General features: G+C 41.7%; 3 protein-coding genes across 12 annotated transcripts; 1 reads left to right on the forward strand and 2 right to left on the reverse strand.

The window, feature by feature from the left end:
• The first annotated feature begins 37 nt into the window (after window positions 1-37).
• Nf1 (neurofibromin 1) lies at window positions 38-10,544 on the forward strand. 2 transcript variants are annotated; one of them, XM_011316154.1, is made up of 5 exons: window positions 38-120; window positions 203-2,270; window positions 2,423-2,464; window positions 2,625-8,595; window positions 8,676-10,544. In XM_011316154.1, exons 1-5 carry the CDS (start codon window positions 61-63, stop codon window positions 8,740-8,742), a joined length of 8,208 nt encoding a protein of 2,735 aa, XP_011314456.1. In that variant the 5' UTR covers window positions 38-60; the 3' UTR covers window positions 8,743-10,544. The 2 variants fall into 2 exon arrangements, with proteins under 2 accessions (XP_011314456.1, XP_011314457.1); XM_011316155.1 differs by lacking the exon at window positions 2,423-2,464.
• A 414-nt stretch (window positions 10,545-10,958) lies between these two features.
• Rho1 (ras-like GTP-binding protein Rho1) lies at window positions 10,959-17,640 on the reverse strand. Of its 9 annotated transcripts, XM_011316158.1 has the most exons (6): window positions 17,534-17,598; window positions 16,701-16,806; window positions 15,238-15,323; window positions 13,760-13,920; window positions 13,145-13,528; window positions 10,959-12,932 (listed from the first exon to the last, which is right to left on the reverse strand). In XM_011316158.1, exons 3-6 carry the CDS (start codon window positions 15,293-15,295, stop codon window positions 12,894-12,896), a joined length of 642 nt encoding a protein of 213 aa, XP_011314460.1. In that variant the 5' UTR covers window positions 15,296-15,323; window positions 16,701-16,806; window positions 17,534-17,598; the 3' UTR covers window positions 10,959-12,893. The 9 variants fall into 9 exon arrangements, with proteins under 9 accessions (XP_011314460.1, XP_011314458.1, XP_011314461.1 ...); XM_011316156.1 differs by lacking the exon at window positions 16,701-16,806 and having other exon boundaries at window positions 17,534-17,619; XM_011316159.1 differs by lacking the exons at window positions 16,701-16,806; window positions 17,534-17,598 and adding an exon at window positions 17,000-17,020.
• Window positions 17,641-18,234: 594 nt separating this feature from the next.
• On the reverse strand, window positions 18,235-23,870 carry l(3)76BDm (trafficking protein particle complex subunit 8 homolog l(3)76BDm). The gene is made up of 3 exons (XM_011316166.1): window positions 23,514-23,870; window positions 19,250-23,072; window positions 18,235-19,023 (listed from the first exon to the last, which is right to left on the reverse strand). Exons 1-3 carry the CDS (start codon window positions 23,716-23,718, stop codon window positions 18,756-18,758), a joined length of 4,296 nt encoding a protein of 1,431 aa, XP_011314468.1. The 5' UTR covers window positions 23,719-23,870; the 3' UTR covers window positions 18,235-18,755.
• Window positions 23,871-24,375: the final 505 nt, after the last annotated feature.

Below are 24,375 nucleotides of genomic sequence, written 5' to 3' on the forward strand. Positions count from 1 at the left end.
GGAGGGGGGGGGCAAGGGGTCTAGAATTTATTAGAATTATTTTGGTGTGAGGTGGAGGCCATGGGCACCCAGAAGCCAGAGGAATGGGCCAATTTGTTGATTACGAGATTCGAGGATCAGGTATTGTTGATTGGAGTTTTTTAATTTGTGAATTTTTTTTTGAATGTTCAAATAAGTTAAAGTAATTTTTGGAATTTTGTAGCTGCCATGCGGAGCTGGACCCCAAACAACCAACTCCCAGGTGAACGAGGAGAAGAATCGAAAGTATTTGATTCAGATATCGAGGCACAGATTCTCTCTGGTGATTGGGGGGCTGACGAAGATATTGCAGAGGGTTAATGAGATGCTGCCTGGGAACAGTAGTCAGAGGCTTTTTCATTATTCGGAGCAAGAGAGAAATCGCTATGAGTCGATTATCATTGTTTTGGATACGCTGGAGCAGTGTCTGGCTAATCAGCCCAAGGACACGGCTAATAAGGAGGAGACCATGAACGTCAAGTTGTTGTTGAGGCAGATTTGTCAGTTTATAAACATAACAAATGATAGCCAACTGCATTCTCACATAAAGAGTCTCGCCAGCAAGGTCCTCTTTGCCCTAAGCCTAAATTTCTTCTCAGCAGTATTCAATCGTATATCGGACCATCTCCAGGAGCTCTCAGTGTGCAGCGAGGAGACACCAGACTGCAATGATATAGAACTAATCCAACATATCAACATTGACATAGACCGACTTATGCAACTGCTAACTGAAACAATCCAAAAATTTCGTCTGCTCAAAAAATCAGCCCATATCATCCTGATGAATTCCCTGGAGCGTGCCATCTGGAACTGGATGGACACGTATCCCCAGGAGTTCTCAGACGTTCAGAAGAGGCCGAATGACACTCTTGCCAAAATCTGTGGTGAGCTCTTTGACGTTCTCGATGGTTTCGCTGAGAACAAGAAAGGTAGAGCTGCTGCTGTTTGGCCTCTCCAGATAATGCTCCTCATTCTCTCGCCAAAAGTTCTCGAGGAGATTGTCAATGCAGACTCTGGTGCCCCCTGTTCTCCAAAGCACTCGAAAAAGAAACAATTCATTGATGGAGTTAAACGTGGCCTAGTGATGCACGGTTCCAGTCGACAGATAACCGAAGCTGCAGCTGTCACCTGCGTCAAACTCTGCAAGGCCTCCACCTACATCAGCAACTTGGACTCCAACAATGTCATCTTCACCCTCGTCCAGCACGTTATGGGTGATCTCACAGGCCTTCTATTCAATCCCACAAAACCCTTCTCCAAGGGAGGGAGCTCCATATCTCAGGACATCGAACTGATGATCGACTGTTTCGTCAGTTGCTTCAGAATAAAACCCCACAACGATGAGATCCTCAAGATCTGCCTCAATCTCAATTCACCATCAATCTATCAATTTATTTTAGTGAGTTCGTTGTACAGAATTGTTACTCAGCCTAGGCTACTCTGGTGGCCCCAGATCGACCTCATATACCCTAAAAGTCCTGAGTTGAGGAATATGTTCACGGATACATTGAACAAAGTTACCCAGAGCTACATATCTCCCACACCCTTGAAGATGATTCAGAGTTTTACGATGAAGGGAAAGGAGCAGGGGAAGTACAAGGACAGGGGCGAGGAGATAACGAGCCACAAAAATCTGCTGCTCTGGATGGTGAGGCTCATTCATACTGATCCCATGCTGATGCTTTATAATCATGGAAAGGCTGGACACGAGATCCAGAGCTCCACCCTGGAGCTCATCAATGGACTCGTGTCTCTGGTCCATCAACCCACGATGCTGGACATCGCCAATGAAGCCATGGAGGCTCTTCTCGTTCTTCATCATCCTGATAAGATCAAGGCCTGGAATCCAGAGGCTCCCATCAAGACTTTTTGGGACGTCAGCTCGCAGGTACTCTTCTCCATATCTCAGAAGCTCATTCAGCATCAGATTGTCAACTACACTGACATACTCAAATGGCTGAGGGAGATCCTCGTCAGGAGGAACGCTTTTCTATCGGAGAATAAGGATTATGCCAATGTTGGCAGTCAGATCGCCATCTGCAAGCAGGCGCATATCAAGCTCGAGGTAGTTTTCTTCATGTATCTTTGGAGCATCGATATGGAGGCTGTACTCGTTGCTCTCTCCTGCTTCTCCCTCATCTGCGAGGAGGCGGAGATCAGATGTGGCAGTGATGAAGTTGCTGTTACGTGTCTTTTGCCTAATTATCATTTGTATATTGAGTTGGCGCAGACCTCCTCCACGCTTACTACTGGTGAGTTTTCTGTGATTGCCTTCACCTTTTAGTTTTCTACAAATCTATATAAAGTTCCAAATGCGAATTGCAAGAATTACATTGTAATTCAATACAACTGCTTTTCAATTATATCCATTGTAACGATATGCTCCATTCTCTTGAATATGCAGCTAGTGGAGAAAGTAGGATATGTTATCATGAACATAATCAAGGTGAGCAAAAATTTAGAATTTATGGGATGAATATAATTTTTGTGAAATCAAAAGATCTCGTCGATGAAATTACCACAGAAAAAATATGTTTTGTAAGTTTTGCCTGAAATCATCTGTACTCATTCCAATGGAGTCTTGACTCTCTGAATGTGATCCCCAGGTCGGGCCGCCCTGCAGAAGCGAATAATGGCGCTACTGCGAAAAATCGAGCATTGCGTTAACGGTGTACAGCCCGCCTGGGAGGAAACCTTTCGTAACTGGGAGTTCACCTGCCGCCAACTGACCAACTACCCTAAGAATAAAACGGAAGACGGCCAGGTAGAATCGTTCCACCGTAGCACAGGGAAACGTCGTGCTTCTCACCAGAACTCCGAGCACGAACTGGAAGAACAGATCAACGAATGGGCGAATATGACAGGTTTTCTGTGTGCCCTAGGTGGCGTCTGCCTCCAGCGAAAGTCCCCAAACCGTCCGATGCCCTCAGGTATTCTGCCCACTCCCGAACCCAAGAAGATCCTTACCAAGTCCCAGGAATCCTGTCTAGCCAATCCAAGCCAGGAAGTCCAGTACTGCCCAGTGACGCAGTTTGTATTAAATCTGCTGCGTCTCCTAATCCGTAACAACGAAAAATTCGGTGCCCAAATTCAGAAGCACGTCAAGGAGCTAGTGGGCCAGGAGATGAGCCCAGCCCTCTATCCCATTCTCTTTGACCAGATCAAGAGCATTGTTGAGAAATTTTTCGACCAACAGGGCCAAGTAATCGTACTCGACGTTAACACTCAATTCATCGAGCACACGATTTTCATAATGAGGAATGTTTTAGAATCAAAATCAGATCAGCCATCTGAGTACCTGGGGATGACGAGCATCGAGGGGATGACTCTGGCGATCGTGAGGTACGTTCGACATTTGGACACAACAGTCTACGCTATCCACATAAAAACAAAACTCTGCCAGCTGGTGGAGGCAATGATGAAACGAAGGGATGACCTGGCATTCAGACAGGAGATGAAATTCAGAAATAAACTTGTGGAGTACCTCACTGATTGGATAATGGACACGACACACCAGATAGCACCACCACCAAACTCTGCGGACATGACGACCATCACTCGAGACCTGGAGCAAGCCTGCATGGAGGCAGTGGGTTCTCTTCTTCGAGGGCTGCCTCTTCAGCCAGAGGAGTCAGACAGGGGTGATCTCATGGAAGCCAAGTCCCAGTTGTTCCTCAAGTACTTCAGCCTCTTCATGAATTCTCTGAATGACTGCAACGACGCTGCCAACGAGGAGAAGGAAGTCGTGTCCAGGCAGAGGCTCACCTCTGAGAAGCTGTCGAGTCTCAGAAATGCAACGATCCAGGCAATGTCTAATTTACTGAGTGCGAATATCGACAGTGGTTTGATGCATTCGATAGACCTGGGGTACAACAGGGATCTTCAGACGAGGGCTGCCTTTATGGAGGTCCTCACAAAGATCCTGCAACAGGGCACTGAATTCGATACTCTAGCCGAGACGGTCCTAGCTGACAGATTTGAACAGCTTGTCCAGCTTGTCACCATGATAAGCGATAAGGGAGAGCTCCCCATAGCAATGGCCCTGGCAAATGTCATAACATCGAATCAAATGGACGAACTTGCGAGGGTTTTCGTCACCCTCTTCGACGCCAAACACCTCCTCTCGCCTCTTTTATGGAACATGTTCTATCGAGAGGTGGAAGTCTCGGACTGCATGCAGACATTGTTCAGAGGGAACAGTCTGGGCTCCAAGATAATGGCCTTTTGCTTCAAGATATACGGAGCTAGCTATCTCCAGAATCTTCTGGAGCCTCTGATAACTCCATTACTTGGAGACTCATCCACGAGCTTTGAGGTGGATAGCGCCAGGATCGACGTCAATGAGAATATCGAGCAGAATGGGAGGAACTTGATAGCACTGACTCAGAAGGTCTTCGATGCAATAGTCTCATCAGCTGACAGATTTCCTCCGCAGTTGAGGTCCATGTGCCACTGTCTGTACCAGGTGCTTAGCAAGAGATTCCCCCAGTGTCCTCAGAACAACATTGGTGCTGTGGGGACTGTGATATTCCTGAGATTCATCAATCCCGCAATCGTATCCCCCCAGGAAATGGGAATTGTCAATAAACCAGTGCCTGTCCAGGTGAAACGAGGCCTCATGCTTATGTCTAAAATCCTCCAGAATATCGCCAACCACGTGGAGTTCAGCAAGGAGCAGCACATGCTGTCTTTCAATGATTTTCTTCGTCTGCACTTTGAAATTGGTCGTAGATTCTTCATCCAGATTGCGTCAGACTGTGAGACTGTGGACCAGACCAATCACCCGATGTCTTTTGTCTCGGATGCAAACGTTCTGGCTCTTCACAGATTACTCTGGAATCACCAGGAGAGGATCGGAGATTATCTCAGCAGCTCGAGGGACCACAAGGCAGTTGGAAGAAGACCTTTTGATAAAATGGCGACATTATTAGCTTATTTGGGACCCCCGGAGCACAAACCTGTTGACTCTCACTTGCTATTCTCATATGCTCGTTGGTCCAGCCTCGACATGTCTTCCACCAACTTCGAGGAGATAATGGTGAAGCACAATATGCACGAGAAAGAAGAATTCAAGAGCATCAAGAGCCTCAATCTGTTCTACCAAGCTGGCACCTCTCGACAAGGAAATCCAGTGTTTTATTACATCGCTCGAAGATACAAGATTGGTGAGACCAATGGAGATCTCCTCATCTATCATGTGATGCTGACGTTAAAACCCTTTTGCCATGCACCATTCGAACTCGTTGTGGACTTCACTCACACTTGCTCCGATAATCGTTTCAGAACAGAGTTCCTGCAGAAATGGTTTTACGTTCTTCCTGAGGTCGCCTACACTAACATTCATGCAGCTTACATCTATAATTGTAATAATTGGGTGAGGGAATACACGAAGTATCATGACAGGATTCTTGTTCCTCTCAAGGGCAATCGTAAAGTGATTTTCATTGATTCACCAGCGAGACTTAACGAAGTCATTGAGCCAGAGCAGCAGAAGCTCCCTGGAGCAACTCTAACTCTCGATGAAGACCTCAAAGTCTTCACGAGTGCTCTCAAATTATCCCACAAGGACACCAAAGTTTCGGTTAAGGTCGGTCCCTCAGCGATACAAATAACATCATCAGAAAAGTGCAAAGTCCTGTCGCACCAGGTGCTCCTTAACGACGTGTACTATGCCTCTGAGATTGAGGAGGTATGTCTCGTCGATGACAATCAGTTCACACTGACCATCTCCAACGAGGCAGGACCCCTCTCGTTCATTCACAACGATTGTGACAGCATCGTTCAGGCTATCATTCACATTAGAAACCGATGGGAATTGTCACAGCCCGACTCAATGTCAGTTCACACCAAGATCAGGCCTAAAGATGTTCCTGGAACTCTCCTCAACATGGCTCTATTAAACTTGGGCAGCTCGGATCCCAATCTTAGAACAGCTGCCTACAATCAGCTGTGCGCACTTACAGCGACTTTTGACCTCAAGATTGAGGGACAACTGCTGGAAACTTCTGGTCTATGCATACCATCGAATAATACTATTTTTATTAAACATCTGAGTGAAACACTGGCAACTAACGATCCACATCTGACCCTGGAATTCCTCGAGGAGTGCATGCAGGGGTTCAAGGTGTCGACAATCGAGTTGAAGCACCTCTGCCTGGAGTACATGACACCCTGGCTGAAGAACCTCGTGAGATTCCACAAGCCTAATGATGAGGGTGGCAAGAGACAGAGGCAGGTCACACAAATCCTCGAAAAGCTCATTATCCTAACAATTGAGGAGGTGGAGATGTACCCCAGCATTCAGGCGAAAATTTGGAGTACCATTGGTCGTCTACCAGAATTAATCGACACTGTTCTTGATAATTTCATTCAGAAGAGCGTAGGATATGGCCTGGGATCTCCAATGGTGGAGATTATGGCGGACACTGCTGTGGCACTGGCTTCAGGAAATGTCCAGCTGGTGGCGAAGAAAATAATTGGAAGACTCTGCAGAGTTGTGGATAAAACTTGCACCTCACCCACTCCTCTGCTGGAGCAACACATGATGTGGGATGATATTGCTATACTGGCAAGATATCTGCTGATGCTATCATTCAATAATTGTCTAGATGTGGGGAAACATCTGCCTTATCTCTTCCACACGGTGACCTTTCTCGTTTGCTCTGGGAGCCTGTCGATGAGGGCCTCCACTCACGGTCTTGTCATAAATATTATCCACTCACTGTGCACCTGCAACTCTCCCTCTTTCTCAGAGGACACCTACAGAGTCCTGAGGATGAGTCTCGATGAGTTCTCGTTACCAAAATTTTATCTGCTATTTGGTATCAGCAAGGTGAAGTCCGCTGCTGTCACTGCGTTCAGGTCGAGCTGCAGGCACTCGAGTGACAAGTGGTTTTCCAATGAGAGAACAACATGTGGAGGGCAGGATCGAGAGAGACTGTCGTTAACGAGTCTCGAGGTCATTACTGATGCTCTACTGGAGATCATGGAGGCCTGCATGAGGGATATTCCCAGGTGTGATTGGCTGGGTACGTGGACATCTCTGGCAAGGAGTTTTGCATTTTGCTTTAACCCTGCACTTCAGCCAAGAGCTCTCATCGTCTTTGGGTGCATATCGAAGAGCATCACCGATCAGGATATCAAGCAACTGCTGAGAATTCTAGTCAAGGCCCTCGAGAGTTTCAATGATATTACCCTGTTGGAGGCTATCATCATGTGTCTGACGAGGCTGCAGCCTTTGCTGAGGCCTGAGTCACCCATTCACAGGTACCTCTTCTGGGTGGCGACGTCTATTCTTCAGCTCGATGAGGCTCCCCTCTATGCTTCTGGGTTGGCACTTCTCGAGCAGAATCTTCACACTTTGGATTCTCAAGGAATTTTTGATGATAAGAGCCTGGAGAAGGTGATGATGTCCACGAGGGAGCCTCTGGAGTGGCATTTCAAGCAGTTGGATCATGCTGTGGGTCTGTCATTCAAGTCGAATTTTCATTTTGCCTTGGTGGGACATTTGCTCAAGGGGTACAGACACCCCACACCTACCACTGTCACGAGGACTGCTAGAGTGCTGACAATGTTGTTGGCTATCGTGGCAAAACCAGTTATGAGAGACAAGTTCGAGGTGACACCTGAAAGTGTGGCGTATCTAGCTGCTCTTGTACATGTTAGTGAGGAGGTCAGGAGCAGGTGTCACGTCAGACACTCACTAGGGAGAAATGTTGCCGAATCCAACTCCAGTGATTTTCTGGATGTGCTGGTGACGAATGGACCTGATGTTAATCCTATCGGGAACCTCACGAGTAGAAAACAAAAGTCCTGGGATCTGCTCGATCAGAATGCCATTAGTCAGGCTAAACTCCAGAAACCACATACCTCGCATCAAAGTGGAAGGGCTTTGTTCAGGACCCAGAGATCGTTCTCTGTTCCAACTACCAAGGAAGCTAAGGCTATCGACGAGGGCGAGTCTAAGAATCGCAGCACCAGAGTAAGTGTGAGTAATGAGAACAACGTCCTTTTGGATCCTGAAGTTCTCACTGACTTTTCCACCCAAACCCTCGTGCTGACGATCCTGGCGACGTTGGTCAAGTACTCTACTGATGAGAATGAGACGAGAATACTCTACGAGTACCTTGCTGAGGCCTCTGTCGTATTTTCCAAGGTTTTTCCAGTCATCAACAATTTGCTTGATGCTAAAATCACAAGTGTTCTGTCGTCATGTCACGATCAAGTGATCGTGAGTGCAGTTCAGGCTATCATTCAGAACATGATAGCTTGTGAGGACACGGGTCAGCAGCTCCACTATCTCCAGAGCTGTGGATTTGGAGGTCTCTGGAGGTTCGCTGGACCATTCGCCAAGTGCAATCGAACAGCTGAGAGCGCCGAATTATTCGTCAATTGTCTGGAGGCTATGGTGGAGACGTGCCTACCCACTGAGGAGACTGAAATCAGCAGCGAATTGTCTGTCGAGAGTGACAGGAGGAGTGATAATGTACAAATGCAGGGAAGGAGTGCTGTATCGAGAGGGCGAAATCATTCTCAGGAAATTAGTTCAAAAGAAGCTTCGTCTTCTGGACCAAGAGAGTGAGTAAATATTTTTTTATTTAAATAACCATTTAAGTTTTGTTAAGCTTTATCCATCCTTATTTACCCATTGGTTTCAGATTTCATGTCGATAACAAGAGGGAACCAACTGTTTCTACTCACGTGAATAACATCTCTCATTCATAGCGTTTATTACAAACTTCTAGACACTTTGGGGCTGGATACAGCCGGATCAACAGGCTCCAGGACACGACGGAAAACTCGTCGTCTAGGTGATAATGAGGACACCAATGACAGCATTTATGGATCGTTTGTAGTTAGAGGATGAAGCTTTAGGTTTAAATTGTTTTTAATGTAGGTAAACTGGCTGTTGTTTCAGTAGTGAAGTGCTAGAACTAGAGATTAAATTAACGAAAATATCAAATGAGGAATTAAAAATGATACTAGAAAAAGTAAGCTGAGGAAATAGTCCTGTTTGATCACTTTACTACTGATTCATCATCCAATTATTTCCCTTTATTATTAAAAATGCACAACGAGTATTTTTGGGTCTCCATTACATGATCAGTCGATTTCATTTAGTGCCGTCCACGTCCTAATAAAACGCGATAACGAAAAAAAATCTACCTGATCAATTCCTCACTATTCGAAGGAGTTTAAATAATGAAGATGCCCCATTAATTTTTTTAATCTATTGTTTTAATTTAGTCGATGATTTCGTGCAGGTGAAGGCACGAATTAATTTCTTATTGTATTGGAATATGGAGTGCAGAAAGAAAAAATGTCTTAGTGTGAGAAAAAAATCGTTCGTTTGTTCGAGAAGAGGTTTCTACAGTCTAGAAAATTTTAAATTAATTCTATAAACATTCTTGAATGAAAAATAGGTTTTTTAGAATCTAGGAACGTCCTTTGCGACACGAAGGTTTTTTTTGTCAAATCCAAGGCATTTTTTTTTTGTCTCCTTGGATACATGGAATTTAAAATTCATCACCAAGGCTAATAACGACTCGATTATTTTCCACCGAGTGTATAATACACCCTAGGCTTTAAATAAAGATTATTTAACGAGAAAAATGCGGGGAGCGAGTAACTCTCGAGCCCCTCGTGTAGCAATTGAGAATAGAAGTTAAAGTAAGTTTTAAATAAATTAAATTTCGTATGCGGCCTATTACCGTACTAATCCGTAATTAGTATTCTAGGTCGCTGGTATAATCAATGTGATGTATTTACTAAAAATTTTAATGCCAATATCAATGAATCGTTTTTTGAAACTAGTGGATATGAATATTTTATTATATTTTGACTGTTTTTTTTCTTTTTTACCAGATGAGTATTAAATTTTCTCTCTAACAGGACAGACTGCGTCTCAGTAACGTTTTTTTCTCGTTCAAACCATTTAATCATTAATTTTCTTTTATTTTGCATTTTAATTAGTCTCGAGGATTGAATGCTTCCGGCCATTGAGTCTTCCTAGATTTATTCTTTTTCGCGTACGTTCTTTCGATTTTTATGAGGAGGAAATATCACTATTGTTATTATTCATTTGTTGATATTGATTAACACTGAACACCAATTTAAGATCGCAGGCGAACCTTAATCGATTGCAGAGGGATTTTAAGGTGTCATGGGGAAAAATGTTTGTTACTATTTCTCGTGTTGTAGAATAACGTCATATTTTCATTAAGTATCATATGTAGTTTCGAGGGGAGTACTGTGAATTGTAAATACCATGGCTTATTAATCAAAGGATCTTCCTGCGTTCTCGATGCCACTCTAGTTTCGGAGTGGGAACAGGCAATATTCAATTAAAATGCGGTATTTTAGCTAATTATCAATTTGTGGGCTCTCCAGATATAAGAGAAAAATGATAGAACTTCTTTTAATAACCCGTGATATTTAGAACTCGTAGTCTCCTCTCTTAAGGCTCGGGTGGATTATCTAGAAAAGATAATTTACTCCGAAATGCGGATTCCTAATTACTTTGGCAATTAATCGTTTTTTTCAATAATTGTTAGCTAGCGTTCTAGCGGTTGTCAACAACTAGGCCGCTAGCTAACATTTATCGGAAAAAACGATTAATTGACGGAGTAATTAGGAGTCCCAATTTTGGAGTAAATTATCTTTTTTTTTTTGCAGACAGTCCATCCGGGCCTTAAACGACAAAGCGAAGTCTTTTCTTGAGCATCTGAAGACTAGTTTGTTAAGATCCCCCATGACATCATCAACGAGCAATGAATAAATTAACGCATATTGATTTGCGTACCAAGTCCAATACGAAACCCCCATAATTAAAAAGTGTGTAATGAATTATAAAAAATCCACTCAACAGCTAAAACCCCGAATGTAAGTTTGAATGAAAAAAAAAAAACCAGAACCAACGACACCATGTACGAATAAAGATATTTCTGCTTATTCAATGATTTTTATAATAAACCTATAATTCCAAAGAAATACATAAATTCTCTTGTCTCTTGCATCCACTCGACAAGATCCTACGTAAAATAAAACATCTTAACTGAGATTGAACGCATTCCACACGCAAGTAAGTGAAAAGCTGTTTACACTTTCATTATTCAAATAGAAAAAAAGGTGATCGTGGGACGACAAAGTTCCTCCATCAATTCCGTCCTGCTCCAGCTCAGCATGATCTCCCCCACATCCACGAAAAATCCAAGTGTTGAAACGGCATCCAACAATCACCCAATTGAAAGACTACTTATCTCCTAGTCTCGAAAAAAAAAAATGAAAAGGGTAAATATGTCGCGACATTCTGGTAGAGCGGCTTATGAACATTATACAAAGATATCACAAAATTCTGAACAAATTGCATTTCGCGATGATCATATAAGTGTTAAAAAAAAAGAATTTACTTGTCATAGATACGAAGAAAACTGTCAATTTGCCTGTCAATTGTCCCTATTTACATGTGAAAGTAGAACAATTACTTTAGCTGGCGTAATGAGCCCAAGGGGAAATATCATCAATTGTCAGACACGCTCTGGCTCTTATAAAATCATGTGCGATTAAAAACATAAGAATTAACTAAACCAATCTACCTCACGCGGTATTCGAAAAATCATAATATAAATGGGAGGCATATTGCTCGGTTTTTCTTTCATTTTATCGGAGTACATAAATAGAATATAACCGCTATTACAATTCATTAATGTTAGTGTCGTCGTATTACAATAATATAATATAACATATCAATAGTTGAATCATAATAATAATAATAATGAGATAATAATAATACATTTAGCCTACTTGGTATCTTGAAGATCGACAGAACGATCCAGATAGTCATCTCACGTTGATAAATTTTCTCATCATCAGTTTTTAATAATTAATTTACTGCATTGCTTTCACGTCGTAAATAATTCTCGTAAATAATTGGAGAAAGATAAATAACACTTTGTCAAGTAAAAAAAAAAGTGCTGAATGAAATGGTCGTCAGACTCGGAAGAATAATTGACAGTTCGTGCGATTGAAAAAGAAATAAAACGTAAATAAAGAATTGAGTGAAAGACTGAGAGCCAGACTGGAGGTGTCCCACACTGAACCCTCGATTATCCAAAAATATCCAAAAATAACATGATAATCGAGAGGATCTCGAATCGAAACTCGAATTGGAAATCAGAAATGGTTTAACATTGAAAATAAATTCCATTATTTTTTGGTTTATCCTTCTTTTCACTGTTATATTTTTCGAGGATGAAGCATTTAATCGCCATCGTTATTAAAAAGATACAATTATTATAGTCTTTGCAAAAAAAATTGCTACAATGCACACAGGCGTTTTTTTTTTGTTGTTTTCTGTTTAAAGTATCAGGCAGATGTGTATTTAAACTTCACACAGACAAGCAATTCAAACACTCATACAATTGTAACATACACGCGCTGATGGATCCGAATATATATATGTATTTATTTTGGAATACATAAATACGTATATATATTTTAATTTACGAAGGATGCACGGATCACTGTATTGGCTGGTGCACTTAATCTTCTGTATGAAATTCAGTTGTCGGATTTATTTGCTCTTCATTTTTTTTCAATATCCGTTATTGGACGCGTTTTACATGTTTCTAGTTGTTGATCGTTTTTTTTTCATTTATGTAAAGTAATTAAAGATAAGATATCAAGTATGTTATAGGTTTTCTTGCTTTTCTTATGCTTCGGGGGCCTCCGGCATTACGACTAGCTTTCCGTAGATTATTTTCATTATTATTATTATTATTCTCTTCATTTTTTTTTGAATAGCTAGTACCGCAATTCCATGATTTTACGTTTGTTTATTCACCCGGTCGGCGTCGGGCCCATTCCGCATAATAGACTCAGAGCAACCTACATCTGCCCTTTTTCTTCTTTTTTACCTGCAATTGAAATTCCAAGGCATGAGTTATCACATTTTATAAGATCTATTTTCATTATTGTCATTATTACCATCAAAGAAATCTATCGCTATCTATCTATTCTATAATTGAACGATAGAAGACGAATTTTAAAGATAAAAAGATATGGATTAATAATTGGGGAAGGTTGATTGATTGATGAACCAGGGTAATAAAAATGTAATATTATTAACCTGGAGTGCTGCTCTGGTCGCTGTTTCGAATACTTCTCGTACACCCTCCTTGCTCTTGGCAGAGCACTCGAGGTAAGCAAAGGCATTAATTTTTTCAGCCATGGCTCTACCCTCTTCTGGCTTTACTGGCTCTTGCTTCATTTTACCAAGCTCCTTGATAGTGCCTGGGTCATTGCGCAAATCCTTTTTGTTTCCAACGAGAATAATTGGTACATTTGGACAGAAGTGCTTCACCTCGGGTGTCCATTTCTCGGGAATGTTCTCTAATGAATCCGGACTGTCAATCGAAAAACACATGAGAATTACGTCGGTGTCCGGATAAGATAGTGGACGCAGCCTGTCGTAGTCTTCTTGTCCTGCTGTATCCCAGAGGGCCAACTCAACCTATCGACATCACAATAATCAATTGTATTCCAATCCAATTATTTTCTATACGACTGCTTCATTATAAATTTCGAAAGAAATATTCATTTACAAAATTGTTTTAATGGGTTAAAATATTCTGTTATTTTCTTTCTGATGCAATTAAAATCAATACGACGAAATTGAGACGGACTTGGTCGAGCAGAAAATAACAGAAGCACTTGAATATCTCAATGAGATTCTTGGACGTACCTGTTTGCTGTCCACTTCAATGTCAGCCACATAATTTTCAAATACAGTGGGAACATAAACCTCGGGAAACTGATCTTTGCTGAATACTATGAGCAGGCAGGTTTTACCACAGGCACCATCGCCCACGATTACTAGTTTCTTTCTGATAGCCGCCATGAATCCTAAAATAATAATCAATCCTTTGAATCTCCATCCACCCATTTGTCATTATTTCTAACGAGCAAATTCAATGGATAAGGTGAATCATCCAGTGTTCGAATAGACAAGAGGCATTACCAGTAATCGAAACATTGGAATTGGATAATAAAAGACTGGAAACAGCTCATTGGAGAGTCCCGTCGTGAGAGCTCGTATTTTATCCAATCAATAATTCCTCTCGAATATAAAAAACATTTAAAATTCGAACACTGTTTTAAGGACGAATGTGGCAAAATATACACTTCAGACATTTTCTCAGATGACATTTGAAAATTTGAAAAAAGGTCTAGTCCCTTTGCCCCATCATTCTCGTTTCACTTTATTCCCGAATTTTCGGTGTCGTTAAGCCCCAGTTGTATTATTTCCCAATATTTTGAAAGTTCTCAATTGATAATAGAAATAATAGAACAGACGTTGGAAAAACGATAAACTGGGTCTTAAGGACATTAAATCGCGGTGATAAAATAATTTCCCCTCTTCTAGGTGATGATCTCTTTCCGAGATCTACCATGCTAATGCCATTGTGATTGCCTGAGGTACCCTTTCTAAAATGGATTATTTTTACAAGATATACATCCTGGTAGCTATTGGCGAGGCTGAAACAAAATGGATGGGTCTCATCACCAGTAATTCCTCGAGATTGTCCCAAATATCTCAACGTAATTGCAAGACATTTAAAATCCTTTCCATCCATTTTGCTTCTCTCATCTATAACAAGTCCCTAATAAAATCCATGTCAGGTGCTTTGCAGTTGGCATGATCTAAAAAACTGCAATCTCTCATCTAATAATCATAAACCAACGGTCTCCTATAATTCTTCCATCTCATTCATCTGGCGATAATAACTTCAATCACAAATTGAGTACTTGGAGGTGTTTAATGTGGAGATAAAGCATCCAGGAATTAGCGGAAATAGTGGATTCATCAGGTGTTAGTGAGTGATATTCTATTTTACAGTGCCCAATGTGAATTACGCTCAATGTTATTTACATCATCATTTTTTTTCAATACATTAACTAGAGGGGATAGACTAGCCAACAATGACGATTGTCGCCGGAACCACTACATTTTTCATCCTAAATTCCAGCTAAATTTCAACCGTAAAAATTAATGTAAAAATTAATGTAAAAATTAAGGTAAAAAATCCATTTACGAGTATTGTTAATAAGCAATTTGATCGATGTGCTATGCAATGCTTTGAAAACCTACGAGGTTCGAGGTGTTTTAATTGTTTCTCTTTTTAAAAAAAAAAGAAAAAGAAATGTGGACTTGGGTCGTACCTGATCCAGGGTGACCCGTATCGTCTGAACCGATGCCTCGGCCCACAATGCATCCCATCTTTTTAGTCTTTCTTTCTCAGCATTCTCTGTTTTAAGTGGACATTTTTGTGGATGGTTAAAATATATCGGATTGGAAGAGGATATGGTTATTCTGACACCAAAAAATTATGTTTAATACGGACTTATTCGGTCTCAATCCTCTGAATTTCTCCATTCCTCGGGATAATTATTGATATTATTAATTAATTCAGCAGTGGAGCAGACGAAGGGGCAAAAAGTCCAGTTGTCTTATCAATTGTTGAATTATCTTGATAACGAGTGATTTCAGGGAGATATATGACAATATATGGCAATGCCCCTGAGACAACTCGTTCTCTGGATAAAATGACAAATATGAAAGAGATGAAAGGACATTGACTCATACCAATTCACCCCTCTTTTGCCGAATTAATCTAATTACCCCACGTGATTAATGTTGAATGTTGCATTTGTTAAGTTCATACACATTTTCATACTTATGCCCTCTCCTGGAATCGACAATCATGCTCCAATAATAGATTCTACCAAGCATGCAACAATAAATGAACTTTCAAAACATTCCTCTCCCGATAGTGTCGTCGTAAGGAACCAAACAAGTATGACTGTTGTACGAGAATATCTCCGACATTGGAAAAAAAGTACAATAAAGATAAGATACAGCGAGCCTGATAAAGTGTGCCAAAGGTCTGTTACAGTACTGCAATCATCTCCTCAGAACTCAATCAAAACACAAAAATTTCAACTGCAGATGAAATTCTTTACGCTATTCGAAAAATACTCTTGAAATTTAAAATAAAATCGTTAAATTTCAACTGGTGACGAATTCACAAAAATTTCACGGTAATTTATCACTGATAAATATTAATATAATAAATATTTTGTGAAACCCTTTTTTAATGCGACGATAATGATGACTGGTGAAATTTCGGATAACTATTCCTCTCGATTCTTCATCCATTTAATTTGTATAAAAAGAGATTGCAGTTGAGCTACCCCTCTTTTCTCTGTATTTTATTAGTGGAAAGTCAGATAGTTCCTTGAATATTCAATGAAACTCTAGTTTTCTAGTTGATGCAGCAATAAAGATAGTGAAAATGGTGTAAACAATTCGTCTGGATTCGCAATCTATCGAAGATTCCATTGAACCGAATATAAAAATTCCATAACAATAATGAAAATTGAAGCTGTCTCAAAAATATTCCCAATTTTTTACCCCAAAAATTAAAATTTCATTGGATTCCCAAGTGACGCAAGTAACGATATCCTCATGACCCACGTGATCTTAACCCGGACTGATCTCCCCAAAAACACCTGAAGATGAAATTGAAAAAAAATCAATCAGTGCACCTCACAACTCCAAACCACATGATGTCATATAGTTTCCGAGTACATCGACTGAATCAATGATAAAACTCGACACTTACGTCAGTTATTCCACGAAGTCAAATGTTTGTGATCGACCGATGATGGAATAAAACCCCCCGATCCCTGGGGATTACCACTCAAACCCCAAATGAACAGCCTAAACTCCTGAAAAGGTCAAATGCAACACCAAAAAAGGTTGAAAAAGAAAAAAAAGCGTCGGGCAGAAACGACCGGGGGAAAAAATCTGACAACGCCGGAAGTGCACTGGCATTAAGGTGGGAAGTGTTTCAGACGCAAGTAAAATGGATGAGGAAGCGTTGGAATGAAAACAAAAAAAAAAATTACTGATACTCTTCACCTCGACATCGTCCTCACTCTGTCGATTAAACTCACTCGATTGAACTGTGCAAAATCACGACAAAGAGAATTCGACGTTGAAGCTCACACACCCAAGGGGCAACCAGAGGGATGAAGTGAGGGGAACCAAGAGGAAAAGCCTGGAGGGGGGCACTCTCCGAATATCTATCAAAAAAAAATGTTCTCCCAGTTGAAAAAAATGACAGACTCAATCAATTCATTAACAATCTATTTCGCGATTATTGTCCCACTTTTAATTCCTCTAAATTACTTCAATATCAATTGTACAGAGCATGACACTCCTCCCAGCACACCTCGCAAACGTACTTATACTTAACTCTGCCTCAAAACGTTACGCATTTATTTTGTAGGGAAAAAAAAGATGGGACTTGAATTCTCACACCCCCGTGTTATTGTAACTCGTTTAAATCACAATTTCATCAACATTTTTTTTTTCAATCGTTAATTCACGACACCGACACACCATTCGCGTTGGTCATTTAAGTTTATTTAATGAACTAAATTGCGTATTTACCTGAAAATCTTATGCGACAGATAGACCAAGAAAATGGCTGCCAATGGCTGCCTTCTGTGGCCACACCTCAATCTGTTGAGTGTACCGCACTGTGCAGACAACCTTCACGTGGTGGGGGAAATTTGAGGGGAAAATGGGGGGAGAGATGTTTGATTTTTTCAGGGGAGAGAGTTGATAGCACTGAAAACACGTTGGCAATCCTGACCACCACCCGGCTCTTCAATAATTTCAACATATTTTTTCAACTACTCCATTCAACAATTAATTTTCTCATTTTACTTCAATAATAATATCAATATTAATAACAATAAATAATAATAATGAAAATTTCAATAATTTTGAGTGGTGTCTTCCTATTTTTATTCTGGAAAAAATGAAATACTTGAGAATTATGTGTTTAAATGTTTTTAATTGTTAACAATATCCGTAATAATGCATTATTTATAAGTATACACGCATAATTCCGTTGTAATATTGTCCTATTGCGTTCGTTACACTTGACTTTATTTACACTGAAGTTATGTCACATATTTTATACAAATAATACCCGGTATACATCAAACTGAATGCGCCACAAATAATACGTGAAATCGAAATATACAAATCTGAGAAGATTTCAACGCGTGATGTTCATTCAAAAAATCAATCTGGTCGTGATATGTCTTCACTAGATTAATTGATTTCACCAACGATTATTTCACTGTATGTGTCAGGAAAAAAAAGGCACAATTTATACTTCAAAACAAACAAGTGAATAAATGAAATGCATGTACGAGTATTAAATAACGAAAAATAGACATTCGGAGGACAATGTAACGAATGAAGACTACTTCGCCGCGATGACAAGAAAAATTGATAATCTCTACTCTCTGTGGAAATAAAAATATTCTTGAAGTCTTGATTACGACAATAAATAATTTTTCATTCAAAAACAGTTTTGCATTTTAAAGGATACATTCTTTAATCGGAATGATCTCAAGATATTGCACCTAAAATCAAAAATTTTCACTCGAAATTGATGCAGGAAGCAAATACAATCAATTACGTGTTTGAATAAAAAAATATGCGTTCTGACCGAAGAAAAATACTTCCTTCAAGAATACTTTTTCTCCATTGAATTTCTGAAGACTGTCTCTTAAAAATTCGTCTAATGGAAATATGTACAGCCGTCAATATTGATCTAGGGAATGATTCAGTGTTTATCACCATTCCAACATTCATCTCACAATCGTTCATCATTCACGATACAAACACTTTCAGTTCTCCATTTTTGGGTAACGAATTCCTCGAAATGGCTGATTTTAGCGGCGAGTGTGAGCCGAGAGGCGAGATCGTAGGTTCCAGGTGAGGAGATGACAGCTTGAAGTTTGATGGTTTGACGTCCGTATGCCTCTACCTGACACTTTATTGAGGTGTGACAGGCATATCGAAAGAACGTTGAGGCTTGTGGTGAATACAATTGCGATTTAATGCTCGGTAAGTGTGCTTGACTGTAATTAATAAAATCTCAAATTATTATAGCTCATCCCCATTCGATTTGTATAAAAATTACTATAAAATAACTCGATTTATATATTTATAATAACTAGAGAGAATTAACTTAAGCTCATAATTAAAAATGTAATCAATTAATTGATAATTTCCGCAGTGGTACCTTAACAAAAACCTAAAAAAATCCTGAAGATTTTCTTCGAGTAAATAAATCTTCACCCTCACCTGTTGCTCTCCAAAGTATAAACCCTGACATCGAGCCTGGCCCTGGAATTATTTTGCAGATGCAGTAGCACCGGGACGATAAACACCCTCTGCTTTCCAAAGTCATGCTGCAGGTTCTTCCCATGACTTAATGTGAAGGTGAGAGAATTTGCCAAATTGGTCTCCTGTTCCTCCTCCTTGGCAGTTGCACTGGCATCAGGAACGTTCCTGTCTGGTCCAAAAATCGTGAGCCTCGACGAGTACTCCCTCTGCTCCGGCTGAACGACTTCCTCCGGATGCTTATACAACTTATTCAAGTATCTCATGTCAATATGATGATGGCCAATAGCTACTCTAGCCAGGGTCGCCCCCTCAATGATCTTAGCCCTCCACCTGACGACTACAGTCGCTCCAGCCCTTCCATCGAACACCTCGAGAGAATCATCCACCTTTAGATGATTCTGATTGCTGTCAGTGATGCCCTTCAACTGCTGTCTCCTCACAAAATCCACGTAAAGCCCCTCAAGTTCAGGATCACCTCCACCCCCCAACGACACATTCGAGAAGAACTCCTCATTATCCCTGCGACACAATTTGAGCACCAGATGACACGTCTCCTGAGGCTTTATTTGATGGGGAAATTCCTTGACGAGTGAGTCAGACAGCCTCCAGGTGTCACTTCTCAATGAAACTCTCGTCAGCTCGATGTCCTGCATGAAGGGATCGTGGACCTGATTGGCGTTCTTCACCTGGACCACGAGATTCGACGTCAGAGATGCGTCCTGGGTGACACCACTTTGCCTGACAATTGTCTGGATGTGAATTGAATCGAGAACAGTCAGTTGCCACGTGTGCCTGCACAGCCGGTACCTGGGAATACTCTTCCCATCCTGATTCTCATAATAAAAAAGTAAATCCAGACGATGATTGCCCTTTTCGTGAGGTGCACGTACCCACAGTGGAACACTAAATTCCTCATTAATCCCCATGACTCCTTCACTCGTCGATGGCAGGGCAATTCTCGTGACAGACTTCTCATTATCTCTGACTTTGGTGCAGCCATCCTGGGAGTTCTCCAAGCAAAAGAGCTCAGGATTCATCGATCCCACTAGAATATTTCTCAATGGAGCATTTCCAATGTTCCTGAAGGTGACGTCAATTCTCTGCATCTCACCACACAACATTTCCGGTGATATTTTGCTGAAGTAAATCCCCAGAAATGGAGCCTTGTCAACTACATTGATATCGAGTCTGTAGTCGATGCCATACATCACAGCACCAGGTTTTTCTTTAACATTCTTCAGCTTCGGTCCCTTGATCTCGAATAGACGTTTTCCATGGATGAGAATGGAAGGATTAACCACAGGCAGACCGGCGCCATTTGTTGGATTAGAGAGATCATAGCTGACCCCCAGAATCTTCAAACTACCCTTCTGAGTGGGCGTGCAACTGAGAATGATTCTCTGTCTGCTCGTGGGTTGGAGTACGATGTGATCGATCACTGAAGTCTCCACTGAACTGGATTCAGATAAACTGTTCTCAGTGATGGTCTCGTTGTTGAAGACCTCTCCGTCCTTCTCAAATGTCCAGATGAGTTTCACTTTGGACAGAGGGACACTGATGTGGAGGGGGTTGTGGAGCTCGATGGAGAGGTGGATGGGTTCATCGATGACAGCATTGGGACGATTGGTATTATTCGTTTTATCGGTATAAAGAGCGATTGAGGGCTTGAAGATCATGGGGACAACTCCAAGGCCCTCGGACACGAGGTGTTCCTCGAGTTTTGACCATTTTACGTCGTCTTCGTGGGTGTGATCGAAGGAGACTGCACTGGCTGCTGTCACAGAGCTTGAGCTGCTGAGGAGAGGACCGAGCAGAACTTTTATCTCATTTCCATTGATGAGAGGGAGAGGTAGCACTGGGAGACCAGAGTAGTTGGATGACTCCTGCAGCAGAAGATTGTGGATGTGGAGGAATTCTCTGAGGAATGCGGCTTGTTGAGGGGCAGGCTGTCTGCTGGCTGGGTTAAGTAATCTACCGAAGGCCCTTGCTGCCTCTTCCACTTGCTTCAGGGATGCAGCTTGCCTCCCAATGGTGAAATGAATGTGATCCTCTGCTAGAGACCAACCTCGGCCATTGTAAACCTGGTAGGACTGCTGGTAGCACCTGAGAGAATGTTTCCTCTGTCCAGCCTTGGAGTACCTGTGGCCAGCGAGGACAGCATGGAAGGCATACTTGTGCACCATCTTCGAAGAAATAAAGCAGTAAGCTGCCTGCTCAAGCAGCAGAGCCGATCTCAGGTCAGAGTCCTCGCTGGTCATGCGGATGAGCTGCTTAGCGGCTTCCCCATGAAGATTTTCCCCCTTAAGACACTCCGATGACAGGAGAGTGGCCCTTGTTGCGAATTGAGGCATCTTGCAGCTGTTGGAGTACGTCAAAATAGCATCGTCCATGTACTCGATAGTTTTCCTTGTCATCTCCCCTTGCATAAAGGCACTGAGAGCTGCCATCTCCAGGGCTCCAGCGTAGTACAGCCACGCCTGGTCAGCAGCGAAGTCCCTTTTCGCAGAATGATAAGCTTGATAAGCCAGAGTGTAATGACCAAACATAAAGCAGAGGTCCCCTAGACGACGCAGCTGGAGCTCGGGGGATTCAGTCGTATAAATCACTGCATTCGTAGGGGTGGAGCCAGCGGCTCCAGGTTTATTTGTGCCGAACCAACGTTTTGTAGCACTGAAGAGGGATCTGCTGACTCCTTTCTTGTTAGAGATCACATCATTCAGCAGATTAATCTGCTTCTCCACGTAAGGCAAGAGGCTCTTGAGGCAAAATTCTGAGATGAAAGTGCGAATTCTATCCAGATCCTGAGTTGAGAGAAGAGCACCATGGTGAGCTGGTGGTCGATTGGGAGAATCTGCCCAGACATTTATGTTGATTGGAGAACCAGAGGATTTAAGGGATTCGAGGGTTTCTGGCAATTTTGGCTTCTCGTTCTCTGGGCTGAGAGGGTGAATTGTCACGGGAACAGCTTCTTGGCCGAGCTCCACTGGAAGGCTGGGGAGGTCTGAGAGCTCGGAGGAAAGGCTGATCTTGTCGGTGATGTCTGGAGATAAAAGGATGGGGTTCTGAGGTGCCACTGGTGTACCAGCCTGGCTCGATTTGTCATGGCCACTGGTTACTTGATTTGGCATTGAGGAAACACCAGTGGTGTCTGCTGGGGTGCGGGGACTGCTGCTGTGGTCGAGGCTGATGTCAGCGTGCTTTGTCAAGAATTGACTCCAGGGATCTGGCAGGTGGAGGACATCGTCAGCTTGTCCTGGAGGACGAGAGTTCATCTGGAGAAGGAAGCAATTGTTGATGTCGTAGAGATTTTTCATCTCTGCAAAGACTTTCTCTGCTTTTTCCTTCTCGTGCTCGTGACTCGCGTCGTGGAGGAGGATGTAGTATCTCAGGGCATTGTTGTTGAACCATTTAGGGAGTTTTCCTGGGGGACTCTGGTGCAACTGGGAGGCCATCTGCTGGAGCTTCTCCAGGGGACTCTCGTCGGAAGTGGAGACTACTAGCAGGCAGGCGAGGTAGTGCTTTGTGAACTCATGATCTGAGGGAAACTGCACGGACAGGAACATGTCCCTCCAGGACTCGTACCAGGGTACTGACACTGGGATGTCCAAGTTTATGTTGGAAATTGTGGTGGTTGCGCTGCGCTCGCATTGCTCTGAGGTGACGGAATCGTTTAGTAATTTGCGAGCTACTGATGGCTCTGGAGGTTGCGTGTAAATGTCCTGGATTGACAGGTGCAGATTCCGGACCGGCACTGTCGTTCCTTGGGGGTCCTTGATGTAACCTGCAATATTATATTACGGTTATATATTTATTTATATTTCTTCTCTAACCCTTTAACGTTTCTTTGCGAATTTTCCAGTAGCTGAGGTAAACGAGGTATTAACGAGAAAAATCGATAATTGTACATTCGCTTGTTAACAAGTTGAGGATTTTTTATCCAGTACTTCTATCGCAAGAATTTTTGAATTTTGACATCTGTTAGATGTGGAACATTGTATTTTACTCGTCGATAAAAATATTCAAATTTTATTTTTTAGGAAATATTGACGGGACAACAAAATAATTGAGTTATAAAATGAGTTTTATATTTTTGAAGAGCGGAGTGGCTACAGAGAGTCTGGACTTTTTTGATAAATTACAATAAAAGTATTCAGTTGAGCTATTGAATTATCTCGACATTCAGCTATTGCTGCGAGTAATGATAACATATCTCGATAATTACCTTCGGCATTGAGGTTGCAAAAAGGTTGGAGCAATTCGATGAATGATAAATTATTCTTCTGGCAGATTAATTCAGCATTGGGTGAGCAAACAGCACCAATTTGAGGAGAGAAGGCATTGCAGATGAATTCTCGTGGGGTTAACTTGCACTGAGCCATGTCTTCGATTTTCAATTCTCGAAGACAACTGCCATGTAACATACTCATTCCTCCATCATTTATCTCACTGACACTTCATCACTTTCATTGAGTATTTATCTACAGTCAATCCGCAATTACTAAAAAACGGGAGTTATTCAATTTTTCTTGACCATCTCATCGACATGATAAACATGTCCAGAAGGAGGTGAAGGGTGGGTTTGCAATACACCCTATTAAAACAGCTGTTTGCCATTGAGTTTTCCACTTTCATGAGATTGACAACTCGCATACAAATCTCGTGTGATCTATATCAAATTAAAAAGAGTGAATTTTCTCGTTGAAAAGGGAAAATTGTGGGGCGTGTAACAGGATTTTTTTTTTCATTTACTTTTTATGAATGTGAAACGAAGCTACAGATGATAGGAGAGGTTGTCAGTGCCTGTTAAAAATCTGCAACATAAAAGACGAGTGTCGTACCCAAAGAGGATTGATTAAAGTAGAGGCCCAGTTCTGGGGGTTGGAGTGACCCCAGAGGCATCGTAGTACTGCACCCCAAGAGAGGGAGGGCGCCACACGCAATGCTGGGGTGTCCATCAAGTCGACGGGGTGAATTTTATTTTCTGCGGTATGAATGCTTTTTGTTTTTTATTTGTCTAGCTGAAATTTAGCCGACTGTAAAACGAGCTAAAGGGGGAAGCCACATCTTGTGGGATTTCAAATGGA

Source organism: Fopius arisanus, unplaced genomic scaffold (assembly GCF_000806365.1).
Source record: "Fopius arisanus strain USDA-PBARC FA_bdor unplaced genomic scaffold, ASM80636v1 scaffold00006, whole genome shotgun sequence".
Taxonomy (NCBI): Eukaryota; Metazoa; Arthropoda; class Insecta; order Hymenoptera; family Braconidae; genus Fopius; species Fopius arisanus.

Coding starts and splice junctions, on each gene's coding strand:
- Nf1 (XM_011316154.1), top strand. CDS start 61: ATGGGCACCCAGAAGCCAGAGGAATGGGCCAATTTGTTGATTACGAGA. Junction 2,271..2,422: donor CTCCTCCACGCTTACTACTG/GTGAGTTTTCTG, acceptor TTGAATATGCAG/CTAGTGGAGAAAGTAGGATA. Junction 2,465..2,624: donor TTATCATGAACATAATCAAG/GTGAGCAAAAAT, acceptor TGTGATCCCCAG/GTCGGGCCGCCCTGCAGAAG.
- Rho1 (XM_011316156.1), bottom strand. CDS start 15,295: ATGGGATGCATTGTGGGCCGAGGCATCGGTTCAGACGATACGGGTCAC. Junction 13,529..13,759: donor TTGAAGTGGACAGCAAACAG/GTACGTCCAAGA, acceptor TGATGTCGATAG/GTTGAGTTGGCCCTCTGGGA. Junction 12,933..13,144: donor CGACCAGAGCAGCACTCCAG/GTTAATAATATT, acceptor TTTCAATTGCAG/GTAAAAAAGAAGAAAAAGGG.